General features: G+C 45.9%; 1 protein-coding gene across 6 annotated transcripts in view; it reads left to right on the top strand.

Annotated features, from left to right (window-relative positions):
- The window catches only part of GLT1D1 (glycosyltransferase 1 domain containing 1), a 129,574-nt gene extending 102,546 nt beyond the window's left edge, over positions 1-27,028 (top strand). For 4 of the 6 annotated variants that reach the window (XM_084994333.1, XM_021072863.2, XM_084994334.1 and 1 more), the window contains one exon: positions 6,270-8,182. In XM_084994333.1, the coding sequence (XP_084850459.1) occupies positions 6,270-6,431 (162 nt within the window). In that variant the 3' untranslated portion in view covers positions 6,432-8,182. Of the gene's footprint in view, positions 1-4,349; positions 4,565-6,269; positions 8,183-26,835 lie in introns of those variants that run through there. The other 2 variants (XM_084994332.1, XM_021072862.2) reach the window with 2 other exon arrangements.
- Positions 27,029-27,810: the final 782 nt, after the last annotated feature.

The raw sequence follows: 27,810 nt of genomic DNA, 5'->3' as shown, positions 1-27,810 counted from the left end.
TAAAGAAGCTGTGGTATAATGCAATATTATTCAGCCATAAAACAGAAGGAAGTAATGTCATTTGCTGCAACATGGATGGACTAGAGATTATCATACTAAGTGAATAAGCCAGGCAGAGGAAAACAAATATCATGTAGTATCACTGATGTGTGGAATCTAAAAAAATGATGCAAATGAACTTATTTACAAAACAGAAATAGACTCACAGACATAGAAAACAAACTTACAGTTACTAAAGGGAAGGTTAGGGAGGGTTAAATTAGGAGTTTGGGACTAGCAGATAGATACTACCGTGTATAAAATAAACAACAAGGACCTACTGTATACCACAGGGAACTGTATTCAATATCCTGTGATAAATCATAATGGGAAAGAATATGCAAAAGAATGTATGTATGTGTATAACTGAAGCCCTTTGTTGTACAGCAAAAACTAACACAACGTTGTAAATCAACTATACTTCAGTTAAAAAAAGAAGATGGGCTGAAGCTTTATGCCGAGGAATTCCCAGACTGTTTGCACATCCTTCTGAGTGGTCCTCCCTTTATCCAACAGCAGGAGTTATCAGGATGCAGATGGTTGAGATTATTGTGTGACCCTGTTACATACACATCACTGTGAACGGTGGCATTTGCCCCTAGCTTCAGACTCGACCAGCAAATGGTGTTGTAAGAAAAATAGGACTGATGCCTGCATGTCACTCTTCAGATGGATCTTGAAGCATGTTCTCACACCTTGCAGTTGTCCGTAAGATGAATCTGTTCTCTGTGCCCTATATTCTCTGGCCAGATAACTTGTGTAGAACAGAGTTGGCACAGTGGTCTGTCTTAGACCAGAGTTTTTCACAGCATGACTCTCCCGAATTGCCTGGGGGAACTGTTAGAAAATATACATGTGGGCCATTCTGCCGTGGTGCAGAGGGTTAAGAATCTGACTACAGTGGCTCTGGTCGCTGTGGAGGTGCAGGTTTGATCCTCGGCCCTGGTGCATTGGATTAAAGGATCCTGTGTAGGTTATAGCTGCAGCTCAGATTCAATCCCTGGCCCTAGAACTTCTATATGCCATGGGTGCAGCCACAGAAAAAAAAAAAAAAAAAGCAGGAATTCCTGCTGTGGCTCAGCAGTAATGAACCCGACTGGTATCCATCAGGTTGTGGGTTCTATCCCTGGCTGAGGTCAATGGGTTAGGGATCCAGCATTGCCATGAGCTGTGGTGTAGGTTGCAGATGTGGCTTGGATCGGCGTTGCTGTGGCTGTGGTGTAGGCTGGAGGCTACAGCTCCAATTTGACCCCTAGCCTAGGAACTTCCATATGCAGTAGGTGTGGCTCTAAAAAAAAAAAGAAAAGAAAAAGCAAGAAAAGAAAATACACATGTGTTATGGAATGAATGTTTGTGCCTCCAGCCACTCACCCCAAATTCCTCTGTTGAAATTTGAACCTCTACAGTTATGGAATTAGGAGGCGGGACCTCTGGGAATTCAATGGGCTATGAAGCTGGAGCCCTCACAAATGGGATTAGGGCCCCAATAAAAGAGACCCTCGAATCTGCCAGCACCTTGATCTTGGACTTCCAGCCTCCAGGACCGTGAGGAATAAATGTCTGCTGTTTATAACCCGCCCAGTCTGCGGTGTTTTGTTATAGCAGCTCAAACAGACTAAGACAGCATTCTGCCCCCCACCACCTCCCCAGTCAGAATCTGACAGCAAAGTCTGAGGACCAGAGGCACAGACTAAGCCTTAATTACCCCCAGGGTCCCAGGCATCAAAGCCCGAGGAAAACCAAGATCTTAACAACAGCACATCTGTCCATTTTCAGAAACCTTCCCGTCCACTTCTCCCATCAGTAGCTGGTGGTATTTGAGGCATCTGGAGAAGCAGCTTCAGGGCTGTTTAATGGAATATACATCCCAAGCCTGAAATGCAGAGTTTTTACGTTTCACTTCTCCTGGAAGAATACGTCTCACTCCCAGAAGAATGAGTGCAGCAGGCTTCAAAACCACCCCACATTCAGTCTGCCGGCTCCCTGCTGTGTTCTCTCTGCATGAGGGGCTTTTTTCTCACTGAGGGGTTCCCCTGCCCTGTGGCTTTCAGGGGACACAATGGCGGGAAGGATCCCAACAGGAGTTTAAACATCCAACCTGTGAGACTGACACTGCATCTTATCCCTAGGATCTGGCTGGTGCCTTAGGGAGACAAGGTCAATCCAAAGGATTCAGTGAGGAAAACAAATTTTTTACTTGAAATATAGTTGATTTATTAGTTTCTGGTGTACAACTTAGGGATTTTATATATATATATACATATATATATATGTATATATATATACATATATATATATATATATATGTATATATATATTCTTTTTTTGAGGTTATGCTTTATTTAAAATTACTAAAAAGGAGCTCCCTGCTGTGGTGCCGTGGGTTAAGGATTTGGTGTTGCTGCAGCAGCTATGGTGTAGGTTGCAGTTCCTGCCGGATTCGATCCCTCGCCTGGGAACTTCCATATGCCTCAGGTGTGGCCAAAAAAGAAAAATTAAAAAAAAAACAAAAGCAATAAAGTGACTATAGAATATTGGCTACATTTCCTGTGCAGTATAATATATCCCGGTAACTTATTTATTTTACACGTAACAATTTGTGCCTCTTCCTGCCTTACCCCTGTCTTGCCTCTCTCCTCTCCCCACTGGTGACCACTGGTTTGATTGCTATGTCTGAGTCTGTTTGTTTTGTTATATTTATGCCTCTGTTTTATGCCTAGAGTCCACAGATAAGGGATAATTTACAGCTTTTGTCTCTCTCTGTCTGACATTTCTCCATGAGAAGTTTTTCCACAAGCAAAGACCACTGTGAAAATGGTCAACTACTAATTCGATAATTGTGAAAACAAAACTATGCTCTTTTGCATGAATTGTTTTTTGTGTGTGTTTTTCGTTTTAGAAATCTATAACCTAAACCAGAGCTTGCACACACGTCTTTTAAGATATGGAATCCCAGTACTTGGTTTCTCTTTTAATTGTTTTTGAGTGTGTACTCCTGAATGCTTTATAACTTATCGAGAATATTTTTCCAGGAGTTCCCGTTGTGGCTCAGTGGGTTAAGAACCTGACTAGTACCCATGAAGATACAGGTTCTATCCCTGGACTTGCTCAGTGGGTTAAGGATCCAGCATTGCTGCAAGCTGCGATGTGGGTCACAGATGTAGCTTCGATCCCAAGTTGCTGTGAGCTGTGGTGTAGACTGGCAGCTATAGCTCTGATTTAACCCCTAGTCCCTGGAACTTACATAGGCTACAGGAGCAGCTGTAAAAGGAAGAAAAAAAATTTTGATTGCAAGAGTCTGAGTTCCTGTCGTGGCTCAGTGGTTTTAACGAATCTGACTAGGAACCATGAGGTTGCATGTTCGATCCCTGGCCTTGCTCAGTGGGTTAAGGATCTTGTGTTGCCATGAGCTGTGGTGTAGGTTGCAGACGTGGCTTATATCCCGTGTCGCTGTAGCTGTGGTGTAGGCTGGCAGCGGCAACAGCTCTGATTAGACCCCTAGCCTGGAAACCTCCATATGCCCTGGGTGCGGCCCTAGAAAAGACAAAAAGACAAAAAAAAAAAAGAAAGAGTTGATCATCACATCATGCAAGGCCCTCGAGGAGGAGGAGCCTTCCCACAGTCAGTGCTTGGCCATCAGATGATGAGTGTCCTGGCAAGATCTGCAGCTGATGTTTTGATATTGGCTGGGATGATGATGAACCAGCATTTGTCCTTGTTTCCTGGAGATCTTGCCACAGCATTCACTACACGGTCCACTGGCTGAGCCTCACACATCTGGTCACTGGTCTGCCCAGCAGGCTCTCGTCTTCCAGGAGGCTAACTCTGCCTCCTTTATGCAGTGGCGTCAGGGGTCCAAGATGGTAAGAGTAGGAGCTCTGAGACCTTTTGAAGCTTTGCTTGGAAGTCAAAGTACATCACTTCCGACCTATCCTGTGGGTCAAAACCAGTTTCTGGGACGAGCTCAGATTCAGGAGATGGGGAAATAGATGTCCTTCCTGGGAGGAGCAGGCGGGTCCTATTGCCAAGAGACCTGCACATCCTGTTGCAAGGATGGTGGGACCGGGCCACCATCTCTGCACCCAGTTGAATGGCAGCCTGGGTCAACGCTCTCTTCTCATTATCCGCAGATTTTCTAGTTGTAGGTGACATTCCATTGATCCCATAAATAAATTTCAGAGGATTGCTTTAGTTGTCATGACAGGAGCTGTTTTAGCCCAGAAGGAAAGCATCCCAGGGCCTCAGGAGGGGAGTGACTCTTAACCATTCAGGAGTGGGTTTTTCCTTTTCTTGTCTTTCTTTTCTTTCAGCCACACATCCAGCATTTATTACGCCAAGGCCAAGATGCTTCTCACGCCTCACCCAAATCTCTCTTCCTATATTGAACTTGGTGTTTTTTGCTTCATCTTCCATGCAGAGAGAGAGAGAAAAAAAGTGTGCCTTCTTACATCCCTTTTCTTGGAAACTATCATTCAGGATTCTGCTGTAAAATGGCCATGCATTCTGTTGAAATCATAAGCAGAGGGGCTGGGTTTTAGCCAAAGCCTTTGCATCAGATAAATCCAAAATGTGACCAGCATCATAAAAAAATGGACCAGAGCTCTAAGCCTCTCGAATAATTTTAATAAGAATGTTGTTCTCCTCTGAGTTGGGAATAAATATGTTGTATTTTTATTATAAAAAGAATACCAATTCACTATAAAGTATGTACAGAATACATAAACATATAATTCCACTCTCTTGTAAATATTGCTATTTATATTGCCAGCTATAAAAATCATTCAACATTTAATTAACAATAATTTTGAAAGTATGTGGATGTTCCTTTTAAAAAGCAAAGCTTTGTATATTAATCTCAGGCACTGTTGCTTTATTGGAATTTATACAGGTTGGAGAATCACACTCAAAATGATAGCAAATGCTGAACTGGGCTCTGCCCCAAGGTCTTTTTATTAACTCATTGAATCTTCTCGACACTGTACAAAACAAGTAGTGGCATTATCCCTTATTTAAAGATGAGGAAACCGTGGCCCAGAGATGTTACAAAATGTACCTAGCCTCGCTCCTTTGAAAGGCAGGGTGTAAATTTAAATGCGGGCCCCCTGGCTGGTGAACCCTGCCTTGACCTCTGTGCAAGCATAATAAAAAAAGCATGTTCCCCTCCTCCCTCTGCATACTCTTTCACCATCAAAATAATTTTAGTTAGTTCCAGTCATGAAGGACTTTGATGTGAAAAAATGCTCAGCAGGGCTGCTTTCTCCACACATCCGTGTCTGTGAGCACTAATAAATATTGAGTAGAGTTCCTGTTGTGGCGCAGTGGTATGGGCTGTGACTCTGGAACGCTGGGATGGGGTTCAGTCCCTGGCCCTGCAGAGTGGGTGAAGGATTTGGCGTTGCCGCAGCTGCAGCCAAAATCTGATCTCTGGCCTGGGAACTCTATAAGCTGAGGGGCAACCAAAAAAAAAAAAAAAAAAAACCAATATAGCAGACATCATCCTTCTGAGGCTGAGTGACAGAAGAAACGTCTAGAAAATCTTGGCGCGTTACATTCCTTCTCCCTCCCTTCACCCCATGGAGTCAGGGGCAGGGCTGGACTCACCCATCCATTGCCCCCTGCTCCTTTGGAGATGATCAGTGTGGGGCTTAGAGAGGTTAGCCAGCTTGTCTAAAGCCACACAGCTAAGTCACGTCTCAAAGGATTTGAACCCGGCTCCAAACCAGTGAAAGCCGGGCACTTTCCACTCCACCAGGTAATTCGAAGGCACACTGCATGTGCAGAGTGGACAAAGGAACCAACACAATGGAAAACAAACTGGGCAATGGTAGTATTGTCTAAAGTGTAGGAACTCAGATTCTGGAATAAGACCCAAATTCATATCTCAGCTGATATCCATAAAGCAAGAAAGAAGTGGTGAATCTAGGAATCACTGTAAGAGATAGCAGGTCTGGGCAATCTAGGGAAGAAAGATGGAAGAAGCATCATCGGTGACTTCAGTATTTTTCCATGGATGTTCACCCTAGTGTGTGTGTGTGTCTGCATGTGCATGTGTATAATTTTTTACTCAATCCCAATATTTGGGTTAACTCACATCCCTCCCAAAGGCCACTTTCTCCAGAATAAGGGAGGTGAGGGACCAGGATGGAACAAGACACAGGCTTTGGGATGCGTTTGCTACCCCCCTTCCCCAGTCACTTATGTCTGTGTCTCCTCCACCTCCTTCCTGGCAGGAGTTTGTTCGGCTGGCAAAGAGACTGGTCAGTGACCCTGCGTTGGAAAAGGAAATAGTGGCCAATGCAAGGGAGTATGTGAGAGAGCATCACTCATGGCAGGTGGAGAGAAACACCTACAGGCACCTCATCAGGACCCTGCAGAGAAGCATTGAAGACTAAGGGCGCCCACCTGGTGCTGTCCTATGTCCAGCCCTGGGTGCATACCCAGGGGATAGAGCTCTGGGCAGCGGGACCGTCCAGTACAAACCACTGGGATGGCAGATCTTCCAGTCCTAACATAGTCCAGTCCAACTTGTGCTTCCGGGTAACACCCCTGATGTGTGCCCAGATCCGCCCTTCTCCTGGAGATGCCGAAGCTCGCTGACTCCCTGGGGGGTGGGGGCAGGATAACTGGTTTTAGGGGCAATCAGGAAGAGAGCTGCTTTAGGACTTCCTTGGGACAGTAAGGGCTTATTTGTAAGGTGTCCCTGTGTAGGCATCTCTCCCCTGTCCTGGGATGACCTGGAACCCGTCACTGTCCAGAGAGCAAAAGCAAAAACATGGCAGCCAAGAGAGGTCCTGGTAGCGATTTTAACATGAGACTGACTCTGCAGCAAATCTGGGGCCCCAAAAGATTCAGGGATGGGCCCCCAGGCTGGCTTCTGAAGCACTGGATACAGCACTCTGCATTGAGTCCTCCGAATCCTCCATCAGGTAACTCAAGGAGAGTCAGGAGTTCTCTAGATAAGTAGGTGGATCCCATCCCGCAGAGGCTCCACCCACCTCCTGGTTGAACTTGGGTTGAGAACTGGTTGGAAGACGGCCTGGGAGATACTGGAGCCAGCCCTGAGGGTCCGGCATCAGAGATCCAGCATCGGGGACCCACGGGTGAATGTCCACCTGGTCATCAGCCTCCAGCCCATCTCAAGACCCACACTCAGTCCTGCAACCTTATCCAACAAGTGGGGGAGGGGTTGGAATTTAACCAAGTGTCAGCATCCCTGGGACATCCTGGCTGCAGTGTGCAAGGTCCCCCAAACCCCGTGTTTGTTTTTCTGAGTGGCAGTATTTGCTTCTGCTGGATCCTGGAGTCTCTGCTTCCTGGTGGACTTTCCATTCCAACAACTAGGGATGAAATGTTCTGATTCTCTTTTGAGGTGGGAAGCTAGGGGGTCCAGAAGGATGGGGCCCAGAGCCCACCGTGGGAAGTGTTTCCTTAAGGTGTGTTCTGAAGACCCCAGAGGCAGGAGGAGGGACCCATGGCAGCTTTGCCACGGGCTTTGCAACATTGGATTTTTTAAAATTTCCAGCCATCCTTTTTTAAAATACACAGCCAGACCTACATCTTATTTGTAAAAGAACAAACCTCAGATTGTAATATTTTAAACTCTGATGACTTAGGGACCCGGAACAGCACATTTGTAGATTCTGTTCCCGTCACTTCCTGTTCCGTTCTGCGCCTTCATCTCAGAACACGGTCCCTTCCCAGAGGCAGTTCCCTGGAACCTGCAGATGGTCTTCCGCCCAGGATTCACAATCCTGCTAAGAATACCCCTCACTGTCTCCCACCCTCTATTTTTAACATCTGAGAGTCACCAAGGTCAGGGCTCCCCTGTGGCCACAGCGAGGAAAGGGAGGTAAAAGCCGTCCAAATCCTGGGAGACAGCTCCGTCTATCAGGAGTCAGCATTGCCAACCTACGAAAAGGCCCATGTTGGCCTGGGTACCAAGCAGTGATGCTGCGGTTGATAAAATGCCCATGGCTGGGGAAGCCCTGCTCTCTTCCTGGTTGAATGACATTGTACGTGCTCTGCCGTTCTCTACTTCAATCTCATTCATTTATGTCTTTATGGAAACACACCCAGGCCGCCTGCCCTTTGGGGAAGGGCATGTTTTTAAATGAATAAAGTGTCACCGTCCACGGTACAGAAAGATCCCTGTGTGTTCCTATCGTGAGCTTCAGTCTGCAGAAGAAACAGACAGCACCCCCCCTCCCATCCTCGAGCTTGAAAAGGAGGTACACTGGAGCATCTAATGAAGAAGGGTTTAAAATGCAATTGCTATCTTAATACCAAAGTATAGACTTAAAAAAATGCTTTTCTATAAATGTTCAAGGTGCTCTCAGTTTCATACTCGGTTAACTTTATGTTTAAACATTTTGCTTATCGTTTCCAATTTGCTGATGTACAGGTTTGGATGACTTAAAGAGTCAGTTTCCGGAGAGAGCTAAGATACCGTAACCTTCACATCAGAGGGAAAATGCAGCTAATGTAGCAGAGTGTTACCCTGCAAAGTGGCAGCGCTCACACCTGCTTATTATCATGTGATGAGCTTGTGCTTAACAGCTTCTGCTGGAATAGCCCTTCTCACCACTTCCTCATGCTCTCACAGTGAAGTTAAGTATGACAGCATTGGGTTTTTTTTTTTTTTGCTTTGTTTTGTTTTATTTGTCTTTTTATGGCCCCACCCTGGGCTTATGAAAGTATTTAGGCTAGGAGTCAAACTGGAGCTGCAGCTGCCAGCCTACACCACAGCCACAGCAATGCCAGGTCCAAGCTGCATCTGCAACCTACACCACAGCTCATGGCAACGCCAGATCCTTAGCCCTCTGAATGAGACCAGGGATTGAATCCTCCCCGTTGTGGGTACTAGTCAGGTTCGTTATCACTGAGCCACAGTGGGAACTCCCAAGACAGCATTGTTTTGATCTGAAAGGTTCATCATATATTTTCAGGTTTCCAAGAGCAGACAGTGTAGGTTTTCCGTCCAGCCAGACACCCTGTGCACACAGCAGACCTGGCATGTGCTGATGGCTGCTCTTACCGTGTTCAATTAAGGATGAGATCTTGGGGAGTTCCCTGGTGTCTTAGCAGTTAAGGTCTGGTGTTTTCACTGCTATTGCACAGGTTCCATCCCTGGCCTGGGATCTTGTGCATGCCACAGATTTGCCCCCCTGCCCAAAAAAGGATGCAATTTGGAAAATGTTTGCACTCTCAGCTGGCATTGTGGTTTCAAGTGCTCACTGCATTTCTATGTCATCCTGGGTAATATTTGGCACAGGCAAAAAACTCTTCCTTGAAGTTTATTTTTGGTACTTGACCTTGCAATTCCTTTATTGCTGCCCACTAGGGGACCTAGGGGACAGGGAGTGTTAGTTCTTGTCTTCTCCCTCTTCTCTCTCCCTGTTCTCCCCCTCCCCACTTCTTATATATATATTTTTTTAATGGCTTCACCTGTGTAGAGAAGCTCCCAGGCTAGGGGTCGAATCGGAGATGCATCTGAGAACCACACCACAGCTTGCAGCAACACCAGATCCTTAACGCACTGAGTGAGGCCAGGGATCGAACCTGCATCCTCTCAGAGATTAGTGAGGTTCTTAACCACCTGTGGCATATGGAAGTTCACAGGCTAGGGGTCAGATCAGAGCTGCAGGTACTGACCTACACCACAGCCACAGCAATGCAGCATCCGAGCCAGGTCTGCTACCTATACCACAGCTCACGGCAATGCCAGATCCCCAACCTGCTGAGAAAAGCCAGGGATCAAACCCACATCTTCATGGATACTAGCTGGATTAGTTTCCGCTACACTACAACGGGAACTCCTAGAAAACCCTGCATCTTTTGCAAGGTTTGCAATTTTATTTTTTAGCTGATTTACCTTGTGTTGGCATTTAAACACTTTGAACATGGAACAGTCATTAAAGGGGGGTCAGCTTTATACTGGTGTGGTGATTGGGAGGGTATTGATTAGGATTAACATTTGGATATGAATGACAGAAAATCCAAAATAACAGTGGCTTCAGCAGAAGACAAACACATTTTTTCCTCTGTCACGTAAAGAGATTAACAAGGCACATGTGGTATTTTGGGGGGTAAGGGACTCAGACCCCTCCGTCTTCAGTATGTGACCATCTTTACCTCATGGTGTAAGATGAGGCTGCCCAAGCTCTGCCATCACACCCAAATCCCAAGCTGCAGGGAGAGGGTAGGGGGAACAAAGATATTTCTTCTCCCTTTCAGGATAATTCTTGTTTCTACTTACATACAGTGTCCATACCCAGTTGCAAGGAAAGCTTAGGAATGCAGGCTTTTCTCCCAGCAGCCCTGTGCCCAGTTAAAAACTATGGGTCTATTATCAAAAGAGGAGAGAAGACCTATTAGGAACAACCTGCAGTGCAGTAGCCATCGTGATAAACTAGTTTAAGATTTCGTAGTGGTTACAGCCGTACTACATCTTAGGCATCACTGAAGACCTTTTAATGCCAAGAGAAGTGTTTTCTGCAAGGTTCTCATTAAGCGTTGAAGGCCGTCCCGACCAGCCCACCTTGTCTCCCCAAGGTCTCATTTGTATACAAGCCCTTACCCAGCGCCATATATTGATTCGGACTTCAACCCCTGCAGCTTCTAAATGAAAAACTCAAGAGTCAAAGGGTACACAGTTTCCCATCTGAATCTCCTCAAGTGTTTCCTGGGTTAGGTGACACACAATCCTGGAACACACAATGAAATGAAGCCTACTGACTCTCTGTCTGTAGTGCTGCCCTTCAGGGTGTCCTCCTGGTTGCCCGGAATGAGGAAGCCCTGCAGTGCTCATGCTGGAACGTCTTGGGAAATAGAAATCATCTGGGAAATGACCCGCGAGTTAGAGTTTGACTGAAGAGAAGCAAGAATTTGCATGAAAAAAACAAGATGTGCCTGGTGTCTAGGTTCTAAAAATAGCATTTAGAGCAAAGGTCTTGCAGGGTCAAAATTAGTCGAGATGACTCCCCACAAGCATAGCATGTTTGTTTGTGTGTTTATAGCCCCGCTCAATCAGTCACCTTCACAGGCAAACATTAGAACTAGGAAACGAGATTAAAGAACATCACCCTCTGAATATCTGGTTATCACATGGTTCTGATTTTCTTTTCTCTTTTTTTAAAAATTGCATTTGCTTTATAATGTTGTGTTAATTTCTGCTGTACACCAAAGTGATTCAGTTGTCCACATACATGCATCCATTCCCATATAGGTTATCGCGGAACAGTGGGTAGAGCTCCCTGTGTTATTCAGCAGGTGCCCCATTCCGTATACCATGGTGTGCATATGCCAGTCCCAAACCCCCAGTCTCTCCCTTCCCCCAACCCTGGCTCTGATTTTAGATATAAATTTATTTATTTATTTATTTATTTATTTTGTCTTTTGTCTTTTGTTGTTGTTGTTGTTGTTGCTATTTCTTGGGCCGCTCCCGCGGCATATGGAGGTTCCCAGGCTAGGGGTTGAATCGGAGCTGTAGCCACAGCAATGCGGGATCCGAGCCACATCTGCAACCTACACCACAGCTCACGGCAACGCCGGATCGTTAACCCACTGAGCGAGGGCAGGGACCGAACCCACAACCTCATGGTTCCTAGTCGGATTTGTTAACCACTGCGCCACGACGGGAACTCCTAGATATAAATTTAATCCCTAGCAGGAAGCAAGAAACACTCTCTAGTTCCCAGTGGGATTTGCGTCATTTTGTTTTCATATTATCTAGCTATTTACTCAGTGAATAGTTCTTTTTTTTTTTTTTAATTGAAGTATAGTTGTGAGTTCCTATTGTGGCTCAGCAGTAACGAATCCAACTAGTATCCATGAAGATGTGGGTTTGATCCCTCACCTCCATCAGTGGGTTAAGGATTCTGAGTTGCTGTGGCTGTGGCATAGGCTGGCAGCTGCAGCTCTGATTTGACCCCTAGCCTGGAAACTTCCATGTGCCACAGATGCAGCCCTGTAAAGCAAAATAATAAACAAACAAATAAATAAATACATTGAAATACAGTCAATGTACAATACTGTATACAAGTTACAGGTGTATAATATAGTAATTCACACTTTCATTTTGGTCTTTTTTTAGGCCACATCCATGGCATATGGAGGTTCCTAGGTGTCAAATTGGAGCTGTAGCCACCAGCCTACACTGTAGCCACAGCAACGCCAGATCCTTAACCCACTGAGCGAGGCCAGGGATCAAACCTGCGTTCTCATGGATGCTAGTCAGATTTGTTTCTGCTGAGTCATGATGGGAACTCCATGATTCACACCTTTTAAAGGTTATACTTCATTTGAGGTTATTCTAAAATGTTGGCTATATTTCCTGTACTGTGCCCTATATCCTTTTAATTTATTTCATACCTAATAATTTGTACCTCTAATTTCCTCACCCTTATATTGCCCCTCTCCTCACTCATAACCACGGGTTTTTTCTCCATATCTGTGGGTCTGCTTCTTTTTGTTCTATTCACTAGTTTGTTGTATTTTTTAGATTCCCCATAGAAGTGCCATCATACAGTATTTGTCTTTGTCTGACTTATTTCACTTATTGTAATGCCCTCCAAATCCATCCTGCTGCAAATGGCAAAATTCCAATCTTTTTCTGTGGCAGAATAGTATTCTGTTGTGTATATGTACCACATCTTCTTCATCCATTCATCATTAGATTTCACATATAAGCAATATCATATGGTATTCGTCTTTGTCTGGCTTACTTCACTTAGTGTGATAATCTCTAGGTCCACTGATGTTGCTCCAAGTGGCATTATTTCATTCTTTTTTATGGCTAAATAGTATTCCATTATATATATGTACCACAACTTCTTTATCCATTCATCCATGGGTAGACACTTAGGCCGTCCCCGTATCATAAGCCAGTCTTTCCTGCAGTAGTTGAGGCAGGCACTGCTCTCTGGCATGGATACAGCAGGCAACACTCTCAGCCCTCATGGGGGTCTTTCCTAGTGGGCTTCACTGTTTGCACAGACCTGGATAGAAGCTATTGCAGGCAGTCAATGAGAGTAGAGCCAACCCTCAGGAAGGGGTTGGGGTCAAAAATCAGTGGGAACACGATCCACAGGGCTGTTACTCCCCCAGAGTTAGAATGAAATCCATACCCAAGGCTACAGGCAATTTCAAAGAGAATCTTAATAGATTATAAAAGAACTTCTGGGAAAAAAATGAATACAAAAACAGCTGTGTGTGGGGGGAGTGTCAGTTAAAAAAAATGACTTCATCTTTATCTGTGGCCACAGTCTATTTTGAAGAGATGATTTTATAATCTACTTCTTTCTTCAAACTCTTAAATAGTCCTGAAAAATCTAGGCTGAGAGAAATATCTCTCCCCCAAATTACACAATTCTGCTAAATTACAAAAGCATTCTCCTTAGGGAAAAAAATTAACTTTGTGATGCCTTTTTCCATAGAAGCCCTTAAAAATCACTCTATGAACTCTAGAAAGCTTCAGCTATTAGGAGAGTCATGCTTCATTTAAAGTGGATTTTCTTCTTTAGCATCTAATATAAAAATATGCTAAGTATTTTCCCCAAAATCAGAGGTTAATAACCAGACATTTGCAAGAAGCTGGAGAGTGAAGAGCCAAGTTATCTTAGGAGACCAACTTTTTGACTTGGTGTTTGGTGAAATTCCTCCATTTTAGAAATAGCTGGAAAAACAGTTCATAGAATCCAGAGATCTGCTAGATTTCTGCTTGCTCAGAAGTCTTGCATCTCTGTGTTACTGAGTCCAAGCTTGTACTGCTTGCCATACAACAGGCCCAAAACAATGAGATTTGGGGGCAAGGAATCGTGACTCTATTCAGAATGCCGGAAGACGGAGAAGGTGGTGGACTAGTGTCCCAAAGACCCCTCTTATATTAATTAGAATTCAGACTTTGTACTAAAAAGGGAGGGGTGTGCCTGGTTGCTGTAAACTTCTTGGTGCAGGAATCCTTTGTTCTTGCAGCGTTGCCTGTATGTCAGGTCAGGATGTTCCTATAAACCTCCAACGAGACAAATGTCATTCTCCATTCTGCAATTTTTTATCTCTATATGAATGGAAAAGCACTAACTCTTTAACCTTGAGGTTGGGCACTCCTGTACATTTCGGGCTCCAGGCAGCCTTTCAGGTGCTTTTACTTAAGGAGCAAGGCCAGTATGACTAAGCATAGGCAACAGAGCACAGGGGTTAGAGCTAAAGGAATAGATCCAAAGCGGTGTCAACTTAAAAAAATACACACAATGTAGGGAGTTCCCATCGTGGCTCAATGGAAACGAACCCGACTAGCACCCATGAAGATGCAGGTTCCATCCCTGGCCTTGCTCTGTGGGTTAAGGGTATGGCATTTCTGTGACCTGTGGTGTAGGTTGCAGATGTGGCTCAGATCTGGGGTTTCTGTGTCTGTGCTGTAGGCCAGCAGCTACAGCTCGGATTCGACCCCTGGCCTGGGAACTTCCATATGCCATGGGGGCCGCCCTAAAAAGATCAAAAAAAAAAAAAAAAAAAAGAGCATAACTTAAAAGTTGAGAGTTAAGTTTTATTTGGGGCAAAATGGGACTATAGCCCAGGAGGCAGCATTTTAGAAAGCTCTGAGATACTGCGCCAAAGAGGAAGGGGGAAAGGTCATTATATTTGTGACTTTGGCGAAGGGGGAGGTTCACGCAACTGAAGACAGCACGAACGGCCTGAACCCAGCCAGAAATGGGACTTGATCCACGTGCCGGGACTTGAACCCGGCCTAAACTCAGATTGGGACTTAAAGCACAGTTTTAAATTAGAATCATTCACCCTGTGTCTGGACTCACTGGGGCTCTGGTTCTTCAAGTCTCTGCGCAGAAGGAATTCAGCAAGAGACAAAGTGATAGGCAAGAAATAGATTTATTAGAATAGGACACTTGTGAGAGATGCAAGGAGGATCCAGTGGGCTATAGTTTTATCCTCCGAGGGGAGTGGAGGTCGGAAAAGCCCACCTTTTCCTCTCTAGGAGCATCAGCTCCTCCTTGGTATCTGGTAAGATGTGTATTCAGATCTACAGAAGGGCAGTCCTCAAACTCCTGCCCTTGATCTGAATCTGAATGCAGCCCTCATCCCATTCCCCAGCCAATCACCTGAGGCAATTCTCACACCTCCAATAGTCAAGCAAGCCTGCCTTGTGCTGATGGCTTTCTTGAACCGTTATTAACTTAACAGTGATCTCCCAATGTCCCCTAAGTTTCCCTCTTCGTCTATGGTCCTTTATTGGGACTTCTACAACTACCTGTGCCTACTCCATCCCTATCACAACCAAGCATACATTTTAAGGAAAGTTGCTTCCGAGGAGATGCAAGAATCAGGCTCATAAAATCTCCTGAAAATCTCTAACTATCTGAGATCTGTTCTGCCAGTTTTCCCAGAGCACAGAGGGCCTGACTCCTGGTCTCCACCCTGAGCTCTTTTCAGGGGGTGTTGAGGGTCCAGCAGCTGCAGTGGCTCATGATTCAATCCGTGTAGCAGCCAATGGCCAGGGCCAGTCTCTGGTTTACAAAGGGGTCAGGTTTGTTCTTCTCTGTTTCATCTGTACTTTTTTTTTTTTTTTTTTTTTTTTTTTGGTCTTTTTGCCATTTCTTGGGCCACTCCTGTGGCATATGGAGGTTCCCAGGCTAGGGGTCAAATTGGAGTCATAGCCACCGGCCTACACCAGAGCCACAGCAATGAGGGATCTGAGCCGCTTCTGCAACCTACACCACAGCTCACGGCAACGCTGGATCCTTAACCCACTGAACAAGGCCAGGGATCAAACCTGCAACCTCATGGTTCCCAGTCAGATTCATTCACCACTGTGCCAAGACAGGAACTCTTCACCTGTATTTTTTCTATCCTATCTCTCCCAAGGTCTAAATGCATTTAGATCAGTGGGCATATAAACAACAATAATACATGAGGTGATTGAAAAAGCAGCTGCGTTTATGATTTGAAATGGTGTCATTACTCCAATTCTGTCAGTAATCACAAACATTAATTGGACACACTCTCTGTGTGCCAAGCACAGTGATCCCCATGGGCAACCTTGAACTTTACCTGAGCCCTGCCTGATCTGAAGTTTGGCCCTTGCAATCCGCCTCTTACATAGAGTAAAATATGAGCCACTGCAGCTACGAACCTGCAGCACCCAGAGCTCAGGGGAGAGACCAGGAGTGACGCACTCTGTGTTCTAGAAAAACTGGAAGAACAGGTCTTCGGATAGTCAAGATATTTTCAGGAGAAGATATTATGTGCCCAATTCCATTTTTTGTTGTTGTTGTTTTTTTGTTTGTTTGTTTGTTTTTCTGTCATTTCTCGGGCTGATCCTGAGGCATTATGGAGGTTCTCAGGCTAGGGGTCCAGTCGGAGCTGTAGCCTCCGGTCTACACCAGAGCCACAGCAACACAGGATCCGAGCTATGTCTGCAACCTACACCGCAGCTCACAGCAACGCCGGATCCTTAACCCACTGAGCAAGGCCAGGGATCGAACCCGCAACCTCATGGTTCCTAGTCGGATTCGTTAACCACTGAGCCACAGTAGGAACTCCCTATGTGCCCAATTCTTGCATCTCCTCATATCTAGAAAAACATTAAAATCCTTCATGGTGATGTCTGCTCCTTGTGACTGACACTAACCTTCAGCAGATCAGCAACAAGCTTTTGTAAAATGTGTGTGCATTGTAAGATGCGTGTGTGCTGCATGCACCTCCCCCTCCCCCCTATTGTATCCTGATATTCCCCCTTTTCCTCCTTGGGTGGTATTTCAGCCTGGTCTATGGTTAAGGATAAGGACGTCACTGCCCTCTGTAAATGCAGTCACCTCCAAGGAGGAGAGCCAGTGAGTCCTGCAGGCTATGAAAACTCAGGATCCTGGCTCTTATAGCAGAGGAGCATATCAAAGGAAGGATTTCAGCGAGCCCAGGCCTCTTTTGGTCCTGCTCCCTGCCCTTTGTTGCAAAAACTCCTATATATCCTAGCTGCCCCCTCACTGCCTTGGAGCGGTTTCTTGGGGCTACCTGCGTTGCTTAAGTCCTAATTTCACCCCAAATAAAAACTTAACTCTCAACTTTCCCATTGTGGATATTTTTAGTCGACACCTGTGTTCCTGGCAAACAGCAAAGGTTAAGAAATTCCCCCACCAGAGTTGTGGCTCATTGGGTTAAGAACTTGACCTAGTGTCTATGAAGATGCAGGTTTGATTCTTGGCCTCACTCAGTGGACTAAGGATCCAGCGTTGCTCCAAGCTGCAGCATGGGTCACAGAGGCGACTTCGATCTGGCATTGCTGTGGCTGTGGTGTAGACCTGGAGCTGCAGCTCCATACCACCCCTAGCCCAGGAACTTCCATATGCTACAGGTGCAGCCATAAAAAGAAAAACAAATTAAAAGAAAAAAAATCCCCTTATCACTTTTATGTTCCAGGAAATGGTTTATTGCTAAGGACCTCCCTTCCCCACATGACTTAGGTGAACTCAGGGAGGCCCCCATGTGGAGCTCTCTTTCCCCAGGCTCTGGTCCAGCCTCAGCCTGAGCCAGCAGCCAGCCCATCCATAACAGTCCCCACCGCCATCCAATAGGCTGGCCCAGGACACAGCATTCTCCCACCCATCCCACTTACCCACACCTGGCTCTCACTAGCCTGGTTTACTCCACCCTATAAAACAGAAACCCACTTTGCCTAAACCCGTGAGATGCTTGCAGACCTTATTGTCAGGTCGTCTCCATGGCAAGAGTCCCCAAGAATCCTTTTCCACAAAATCTCTCTTTACTAAGGATTTGTTTCTTACGTGACAGTGCCTTATCTGCAATGTCGCCGTCAATCCTCACAACAGCCCCACAATTTTGCAGGTAGGGAGACTGGTCCTGAGTCGCAGAAGGTATACTCAGCTGGGCTGTGTTGACTTAAAAATTATGCACAACCTAAATGTTGAGCTTAAGTTTTATTGGGGGCAAAATGAGGATGATAGCCTGGGAGGCAGCATCTCAGAGAGCTCTGAGAAACCATTCCGGAGAGGTAGGGGCAAGGCCAGTGTATATGTCATTTTGGTGAAGGGGGAGGTACATGCAACCCACATTTTACAGAAGGTTGCAGCTAATCTCCCAAAGGTTATACTGCTCACGAGGAGCCATCTACCTCCTTAAGTACTGAATCATGAACTGCTGCAACTGCTCACTCTCCACGGCCTCTGCAAGCATTCAAGGTGGAGATCAGGAGTGATGTGCTCTAGGCTCTGGGAAAACTGGCAGAACAGGTCTTCAGAGAGTTAGAGATTTTCAAGAGAAAATTTTATGAGCTCAATTCTTGTACCTCCTCGTATCTAGAAAAATCCTTCATGGTGATGGATGTCTGCTCCTCATTACCAGCAGGGACCTTCACCAGATTAGCAGCCATCAGAGTTCCCGCTGTGGCTCAGTGGGTTAAGGACCCAACATAATCTCCATGGGGGTGTGTGTTCAACCCCCGGCCTTACTCAGTGGGTTAAGGGACTGGTGTTGCCACAAGCTGTGGCAGATGCGGCTCAGATCTGGTGTTGCCGTGGCTGTGGCATAGGCCTCAGCTGCATTTCCAATTTGACTCCTAGCCCGGGAACATCCATATGCCGCATAGGCAACCCTAAAAAGAAATAAAAAATAAAAAAAAAAAAAAGAGAGAGAGAGAGAGAGACTAGCAGCAATCTTCTGCAAAATGTGAGCCTCCCCCTTCACCAAAATCACCCTCCCCCTGCCTCTTGGGAATGGTTTTTCCGAGCTCTCTGAGATGCTGCCTCCCTAGCTATAGTCCTTATTTTGCCGCACCCCCCCCCCCCCGCCAAAGTTAACTCACAACTTTCATGTTGTACTTTTAAATTTTTTTTATTTTTTATTTTTTGTCTTTTTGCCATTTCTAGGGCCGCACCCATGGCGTATGGAGGTTCACAGGCTGGGGGTCTAATCAGAGCTATAGCCGCCGGCCTACACTACAGCCACAGCAACGTGGGATCTGAGCCACATCTGCGACCTACACCACAGCTCATGGCAATGCCAGATCCTTAACCCACTGAGCAAGGGCAGGGATTGGTTCCTAGTAAGATTCGTTAACCACTGAGCCATGTACTTTTTTTTTTTAGAAGACTCCCTCCAACACTACGTATGACTGTCTCCATATTCCATGCACTTAGCTGTCAGCTATACTCTGAGGAATTTATTTTTGTTTGTTTGTTTGTTTTTTGCTTTTTTCAGGGCTGCACCTGCAGTGTATGGAAGTTTCCAGGCTAGGGGGTGAATCAGAGCTACAGCTGCTGGCCTACACCACAGCTCACAGCAACTCAGGATCCATAACTCACTGAGCAAGGCCAGGAATTAAACCCACATCCTCATGGATACCAGTCAGGTTCATAACCCCCTGAGCCACAATGGGAACTCCCTCTACTCTGAGGAATTTAGTTCGCACCTGAGTTAGACAAGTGTTCAGCCCAAGTCAAAAGGAACTGAAAAGGATTAGAATATGCAACCCAGAGTACCCGATGTGGTGCAGCAGAAACGAATCTGACTAGGAACCATGAGGTTTTGGGTTCGATCCCTGCCCTTGCTTAGTGGGTTATGGATCTGGCGTTGCTGTGAGCTGTGGTGTAGGTTGCAGACGTGGCTCGGATCCCGTGTTGCTGTGGCTGTGGCGTAGGCTGGCGGCTACAGCTCCGATTAAACCCCTAGCCTGGGAACCTCCATATGCTGTGGGTGTGGCCCTAAAAAGACATTAAAAAAAAAAAAAAGAATATGCAACCCCAAATATGGATTATTTTGAGGTCAGTACCAAGATGGGCCATAAACAAACTTTACTAAGTAACTCTTATCTTTCATTAGTTCCCCTTCTATTTCCCTTCCCACACTTTATTACCCTTAAAATCTCAAAACCTTTTTCCTTTATCTTGTCACTTTGAAACAGGAGGGAAGGGGGCAGGGCACAACCCTTGAAAGAATGACCTAGTCCTAGAGAATGTGACAAACTGGTTAGAACCAACTAGGTCCACGATGGTGGGTGATTTGACTTCCAGTGGAACTTGAACTTCATCATATGCTCCCTGTCACACAGTAGCGGAATGACACTCCCACAGGCGCCAGGACAGTTCTGCGATCGACTATAAAAGGCCAAATGTGAGTGGTGACCCAATTCCTGGAAACCTCATCCTTTCCCTGAAATAGCTGGAAACATCCTCCCGCTCATTAGCCAATGAAATTGCCCCGCCCATAATAACTCACCGCTGCCCATTTCGGGGCCCACAGTGTGTCTGGAGTGTTTCTCCCCGGGCCACCCTCTCACCTTCTGAGGTGGCCCACACTTTGTCTCTCAATAAATCTACTTTTTACCTTATGACTTTGCCTCTCACTCAGTTCCTTCTGCGCTGAGGCATAAAGACCCTGAGCTTCAGTAAGTCCTGGCAGCAGGTGTGTGATTTTAATAAAAAGACTATGGGTTCAAGTCCCAGTCTGAGTTTTGGCCAGGTTAGGGTCCCAGCACAGGGGTTCAAGTCTCAAACTGAAGTGTATGGTTTCGACTTCCCCACAAAGGAGAATTTTGGCAAAAGGGTAAGTAAGCCTCCAGGTCTCACTATCTCCATAGGGTTTTCCTTTCATTTCTGTGAGGCTCCATCTGCATATGAAACAAACTTTTTTGTTAGGTTTGCCAAGGGAGAAACATTCAAGGCCAGGTTGGTAAAGCCAGAGAGATTTACTAAGGCATCAGAGGGGCACGGGCTGAGATCCAGATGGGGCGAGCCATGACTGTTAGGAGGTGCTAGGCTTATAAAGGATCTGGTGGGAATCTGTGCTTGGAGTTCCTGGCAGGAACTTGTGGCAGAAACGATGAAGAAGGAGGAGGAGGGGAAGGTCAAGGGAGGGGTAGGGGGTCGAGTCCCAGGACAGAGGGCAGTTAATCCTTGTAGGAGGTTAATCTATGCAGGCAGTTGTCTTCCGCAGGCAGCTGTTTCCCGCTGCCCAACTTGAGCATCCAGATTCCGGGAGAGGGTGTCCACAGCAGGTCTCCAAGGTGAACAGCCACTTTTGGGGGGTGGCAGGGCCCATCTCTGTCCTCCTGGGGACCTATCACTTTTCCTCCTTTTTTTTGGTTTGTTCATTTTTTGTTTTTTTAGGGCCATAACTGCAGCATATGGAGGTTCCCAGGCCAGGGGTCGAATCCAAGCTACAGCTGCTGGCCTATACCACAGCCAGCAATGCTAGATCCAAGCTGTGTCTGCGACCTACACCACAGCTCATGGCAACGCCAGATCCTTAACACACCGAGTGAGGCCAGGGATTGAACCTGCATCCTCACGGATACCAGTCGGGCTTGTTACCACTGAGCCACACGGGAACTTCCTTTTCTTTTTTTCTTTTTAGGGCCTAGTGCAGCATATGGAAGTTTCCACTCTAGGGGTCCAATCAGAGCTGCACCTGCTGGCCTACACCATAGCCATAAGCAACGTCAGATCCGAGCCTGGGCTATGACCTATATCACAGCTTGCGGCAATGCTAGATCCTTAACTGACTGAACGAGGCCAGGGATGGAACCTGCATCCTTATGATGCCGGAAAGATGATGCCACTTCTGGGTTCTTGTTCACGGCGGTTGAAGAATGAACTCCACAAACACACAGGCAGCAAACAAGTAAAATTTTTATTAAAGGAAAGCAGATAGCTCCCAGGGTTCCTGGGAGGGGGAGAAGCGCCCCCCCTTTCTCTATTGTCCTATAGAGGTTTTTATCTCTTAAAGGTGGGGAGAGGCATCAAAGTGGGGTCCAGAGAGATGTGGTCTTCTCCCATTAGCCTTATTCAGTTACCCATATCAGTCCTAGTCCAATAGGGTCCTAGGGGTGGAAATATCCCATAAGTCTCAGTTTCTTTGCCCTTTTCTTACCATAAACTGAGTCACAGGGGGTTAGGGATTAATGTCTGTCTGGGCACAGGTACACTCCCTGTAGTAAACAAGGCCCGTGGGGATGTTACTCCCTGGAGCTCTTAAGCCACAAGTGTTAATCAATGGCCATATCAAAGAAGGCATCAAAGCCCGGGCTCCTACACTGATTACCTGAGTTAATATTCTGCCTCACTTATGGATACTAGTTGGGTTCTTAACCTGCTGAGCCACATCAGGAACTCCCGCCTTTTCCTTCTGTTCATCTGGCTTCCATCAGTTAGACATGCAGGGTCCTGGCTCCTGAACCAAAGGGGGAAGAGAGAAAGATTTTCCCCTACATAAGTTTTAACATCAGCACATTTATTTTCAATGAATAACATAGAAAAATTGTTCTTTGTTGAGAAGTAGAACCCAAGGGGATTTTGATCAATTGTTCTTAAATACAGTGAGACTATTGGCTGCTTATAGAGTGTGTTTCAGTGTTCCAGGAAAACTGTTCTTTGGGTAACCTCATAAGCTATGATGCTGCCTTTGTGTGATTTTTTTTTCTTCTATTTTTTGGTGTCAGAGTAATATACTTTTAGATTAACTAAGTGTATATTTTCACATGCGCACACACAGATGCACACTTAGCTTAGTTCTTGATGAAAATTAGACCATTTCAAGCTGATCGCCTTTTGGGGCTGGAGATGGGCATTGCCAGATTAAATTCAGATATAAAAGAGTCAGATTCTTGGCTTTGAGTTCATGAGGGAGAAAACAACTGTCTCGAAAACCAAGGCTTCTGAATTGCAAACAGGTTTTTTGTTTTTTTGGCTTTTTTTTTTTTTTTTTAAGAGAAAGAGAAAAGGTTCTGCTGGTCAAAACACAAGGTCTAGACTGTGTATCAGAAGCCAAGTCTTGGAGGATCTGAGGTGAAAGGTCTGTGCTTTAATTATCAGATTGGGAAGAAAATAGGCCCTGAACGTTGGCCCAGGCTTGGAGCTGGTGGTGGTGAGGGTGTTGGGGCGGGAAAAGGGTTGGGAGCAAAGCCTGGAGCACAGATGCTGGTGGAGCAGGATGCGTCTGCCCCACCTCTTCCTTCTGCCCAGCTTGGGATGAAGAAATGCAGGAATCTGGGAATGGGGGCACATAAGGCCCCCTCCTCTGGAGCTTTGGCAGGACAGTGGGCCCCTGAACTCCATCCTGGGCCCCAGTGGGGAGGAAGCTGTGATGGTGTATGGCGCCTGTTCTAAAATACAGTGTGTTGGGGAGTTCCCGTCATGGCGCAGCAGACACGAATCCGAGTAGGAACCATGAGGTTGCGGGTTCGATCCCCTGCCCCGTTAAGCGGGGTTAAGGATCCGGAGTTGCTGTGAGCTGTGGGGTAGGTTGCAGACATGGCTCAGATCCCGAGTTGCTGTGGCTCTGGCGTAGGCCAGTGGCTATAGATCCTATTAGACCCCTAGCCTGGGAACCTGCATATGCCCATGTGTGGCCCTAAAAAGCAATAAATAAATAAATAAATAAATAAATTAAATAAAATACAATGTGTTAGGAATTCCCATTGTGGTGCAGTGAAAATGAACCTGACTAGTATCCATGAGGATGTGGGTTCAATCCCTGGCCTCGCTCAGTGGGTTAAGGATCTGGCGTTGCCATGAGCTGTGGTGTAGATAGCAGATGTGGCTTGGATCCTGCGTTGCTGTGGCTGTGGTATAGGCTGGCAATGGTAGCTCCAGTTCAACCCCTAGCCTGGGAACTTCCATATGCCGCAGGTGCAGCCCTAAAAAGCAAACAATAAAATAAAGTAAAATACATTGTGTTAATAGGTAGTTTGAGGTGTAGTAAAGCAACAAGTCTGCATGTCCAATGCACAGTGAGGCCAAATAAACCTAAGCGTGGGAGTTGGGAACAGAGTAAGATTTATTGCAGGTCCATGCAAGGAGATGGGTGGCTTGCGCCCCCAAAAAGCTTGAATTATGCCCCCCCCCAATTTTCTTTGAATTTTAAATAACTACATGGTTGGGAGGAGTCACAGGACGTGTGGTCGGCTTGTGCACAGTTCTCTGATTGGCTGATGGCAAGGTCACAGGGTGCGTCACAGGGGTTAACGTTATCAGTCCTTAGGCTCTAGAAGGCCTGAGGGCTACGAGCTCAAGGTCATCAAGTAGTTAATTTCTCCCCTGTGGTAGTGGGTTTAGCATCTGTAAAACAACCTGGGAAATGTGCACCAGATACTGTTAACTTCAGAGAGGAGCTTGGTTACGTTGGGCCTCCAGGGAACTCCTTAGCTGCTACTGAAAAGATACTCTTTTACTGTTCCTGGGAGGAGGGGGCACACAAGCACAGCGCATAGAGGATTATGGGGGATGGGGTGGGTGGGGGGATCCCGTGGGTGGGGGGATCCCCATGGCTTGAGGAAGTTCCCTTGACCACATACACCTTTCCACATGTAATACAAACTTCTTGCTTGAGAGAATATGCATATCGTCTTATATGTTTTATGGCCTCCCACTTGGAAAAAATGATAGAGGTGTCAACTTAAAAAAAATGCACAAAGAATTATGAGTTGTTTTATTTTCTTTTTAAAATATTTATTTATTTGTCTTTTTAGGGCTACGTCCATGGCATATGGAGGTTCCCAGGCTACGGGTCAAATCGGAGGTGCAGCTGCCAGCCTACGCCACAGCCACAGCAATGCAGGATCCGAGCTGCATCTGTGACCTACACCACAGCTCACAGTAATGCTGGATCCTTAACCCACTGAGCAAGGCCAGGGATCGAACCTGCGTCCTCATGGATACTAGTTAGGTTCATTTCCACTGAGCCACGATGGGAACTCTCTTTTTCTTTTTTTAAAAAAGGTTTTATTTTTTACTTTTTAAAATTATAGTTGACTAACAATATTCTGCAAATTTCTGCTGTACAGCAAAGTGACCCAGTTATACATACACACACGTATGTATAACTGGGTCACATGTATGTATATATACATGTATGAATGTATATGTGTGTCTATATATACACACATTCTTTTTCTCACATTATCCTCCACCATGTTCTACCGCAAGGCTGTACAGCAGGATGAGTTAAGTTGTATTTGGGGCGAAATGAGGATTGGGGCCCAGGAGAAGCCTCTCAAAGAGCTTTGAGGGACTGCTCCAAAGAGGAAAGGTGGGAGGTCAGTGTACACGGGATTTTGGTGAAGGAGGTACTTGCCATCAAGCACACATTTTGGCAGAAGGTTGCCGCTGGTTGCCAGCAGTGATGTCTCTGTTAATTTTTTTTTAAATTTTAAATTTTTTAAAAATTTTGTTTTCTTGGAGTTCCCATCGTGGCTCAGTGGTTAATGAATCCGACTAGGAACCATGAGGTTGAGGGTTCGATCCCTGCCCTTGCTCAGTGGGTTAATGATCCGGCGTTGCCGTGAGCTGTGGTGTAGGTTGCAGACACGGCTCGGATCCTGCGTTGCTGTGGCTCTGGCGTAGGCTGGTGGCTACAGCTCCGATTAGACCCCTAGCCTGGGAACCTCCATATGCCGCGAGAGCGGCCCAAGAAATAGCAAAAAGACAAAAAAAAAAAAAAAAAAAAAATTTGTTTTCTTTTTATGGAAATTCCCAGGCTAGGGGTGGAATCAGAGTTGCAGCTGAGCCCTATGCCACAGCCATGCTAAATTCTTAACCCACTGAGCAAGGCCAGGTATCAAACCTGTGACCTCATGGATACTATTGTCAGGTTCTTAACCTGCTGAGCCATGATGGGAACTCCTGTCCTATCTCTTTAACTCTTTTTGCCAGGGCTTCCCTCCCCACCTTTATTCACAACTACCCAGGACACGCAGGTGCATTTGTATCGAGTCAGCTGTTTTGTCGTTTCCACTCTGATAATTGTTCCCATGGCCCCCAACCCACGGGCATGAGTCATATCACGAATAAAGTTTTCAAGGTGTTAAAAACATAATTCTACGAATGAGACTATGTCAGGTTTCATTGAACACATTTATAAGAGAACTGGTGGGAAATCAAAGCCAGTTGAATGGACTTGAAAAGTTGATATCTATGCAGTCAGTGAAATCCTAAAACCTGCGAAATAGGATCAGGTGAAACCATAGTTATTGTGGCTTTCTTCTCTAAATCCTGTGCATTGCAATTTGACAAAAACTGCTTTTAATCTCTGAAGGTTTGGATTTGCAATGTGTGTGAGTCCTCATCAGTTACACACACACACAAAATCTCTTCCTCACATCCTTCCTCTGGCCACAATTAGTTGGTCCAGGAATGAACATTTGATCCAGGATAGGCAATCAGAATCTTTCCCTGAGAATTATGAGCTGGAAAAAGAGAAAAATGCAACAAATGTTAGAGAGAAAAGTGGAATGTGAAATGAGGAGAGAGGAAAAAAGAGTTTTAAGGCATTCAATTTCCAGATTCAGGTTGTTCCTGCTCTCCTTCTTGCCCTTTGGTTTAAAGTGACACTCCTTTTCTTGAAAATAAATTATCTTTTTTGCTTATGTTAGTTTGATTTGGATTGCAATGAAAAATGCAAAGATCTGGGCTGCTTGGAAGTCTGCAAAATCATTAGTCCAGGGCTAAAAGGTCAAGTTTAAGAGTAACTTTTTTTTTTTTTTTTTGGCCACCCAGTGGCACATGGAGTCCCTGGGCCAGGCATCAGATCCAAGAGATGAAGTTGCTGCCCACAATGCTGGATCCTTAATCCCCTGAGCTGGGCCAGGGATGGAACCTGGGCCTCAGAGCTCCAGAGACTCCCCTGATCCTGTTGTGCTAGAGCAGAAACTCCAAGTTTAAGAGCTCTAAGCTTAGGTCCAGTCTTTGGAAGGCTACTGAGTTTCCTTGATTTGTGGCAGGATCACTCCCGTTGCTGCCTCCTTCACACGGCATCCTCTGTGTCTTTGTGTTTTAGGAGTTGAATCATATCCCTCCAGATTCATATGTCGAAGCCCTAACTCTCCTTGTGACTGTATTTGAAGCTAAGGCATACAGGGAAATGATTAAGTAAAAATCATTTGCATGGGACCCTACTGTAATAGGACTGGGGTCCAAAGAAGACGAAGAGGAGATACCAGAAACCTCTTTTGCTCCCAACATGCCCAGAGGAAAGGCCATGGGAGGACACGGCCAGAAGACGGCCATCTGCCAGCCAGAAAGAGAGCCCTCACCAGAAGCCAAGCCTGGTGGTACCTTCACCTTGGACTCCCCACATCCAGAACTGGGAAAATAAATGTGTCTTGTGTAGGTCACCCCATCTGGTATTTTATTATGGCAGCCTGAACAGACAGATGTACTGTGTCTTCTTTTCTCTCTTCTAAAAGGACACTCCTTGTTGGATTTGGAGCTCACCCTTATCCAGGGTGATATCATCTTGAGATTCTCACCTTAATTATATTTACAAAGATGCTTGGTCCAATAGGGTCATGTTCCAGGCTTTCAGGTGGACAGACCTTTGGGAGCCCAATTCAACCTACCCCAACCAGCATATATAATGTTTAGCCAGTTTAAGACTGCCATGTATAAGCCGATGATGGGCTTCCATGTTTATAGACTGTCATGGGCGTGGCACGATCTGGATGCGTGCCACGCATGTGACCTCCTGCACAGACACACACAACTCTCTGTGAATGTGGGTTCTTTAGGCAGCCAGCCACAATGCTGTTAGGAGGGCGGCTGGGTCAATACATGGGGAGTAGGGCAGTGGACACCAAATCCTGCAAGATCAATCAGAGTGCTTGCTCTCAGCCACGTGGAATTAGCAGGCTGGTCCTATGGAAAGGAGGACATCAAAGCTTCTGCTAAAGATGTGACATTTTAAACATCATCAAACAATCATGTACTGCTCCCAGGAGTGTCACTGGTGCAAATTTTCTTTAGGACAATTTGG

Source organism: Sus scrofa, chromosome 14, assembly GCF_054392235.1.
Source record: "Sus scrofa isolate SSC_HxYL_T2T_F1_AM1 chromosome 14, Sscrofa_HxYL_maternal_Yorkshire_Landrace_v2.0, whole genome shotgun sequence".
In the NCBI taxonomy this organism is placed as follows: Eukaryota; Metazoa; Chordata; class Mammalia; order Artiodactyla; family Suidae; genus Sus; species Sus scrofa.
This window is presented reverse-complemented; position numbering and strand designations above follow the sequence as displayed.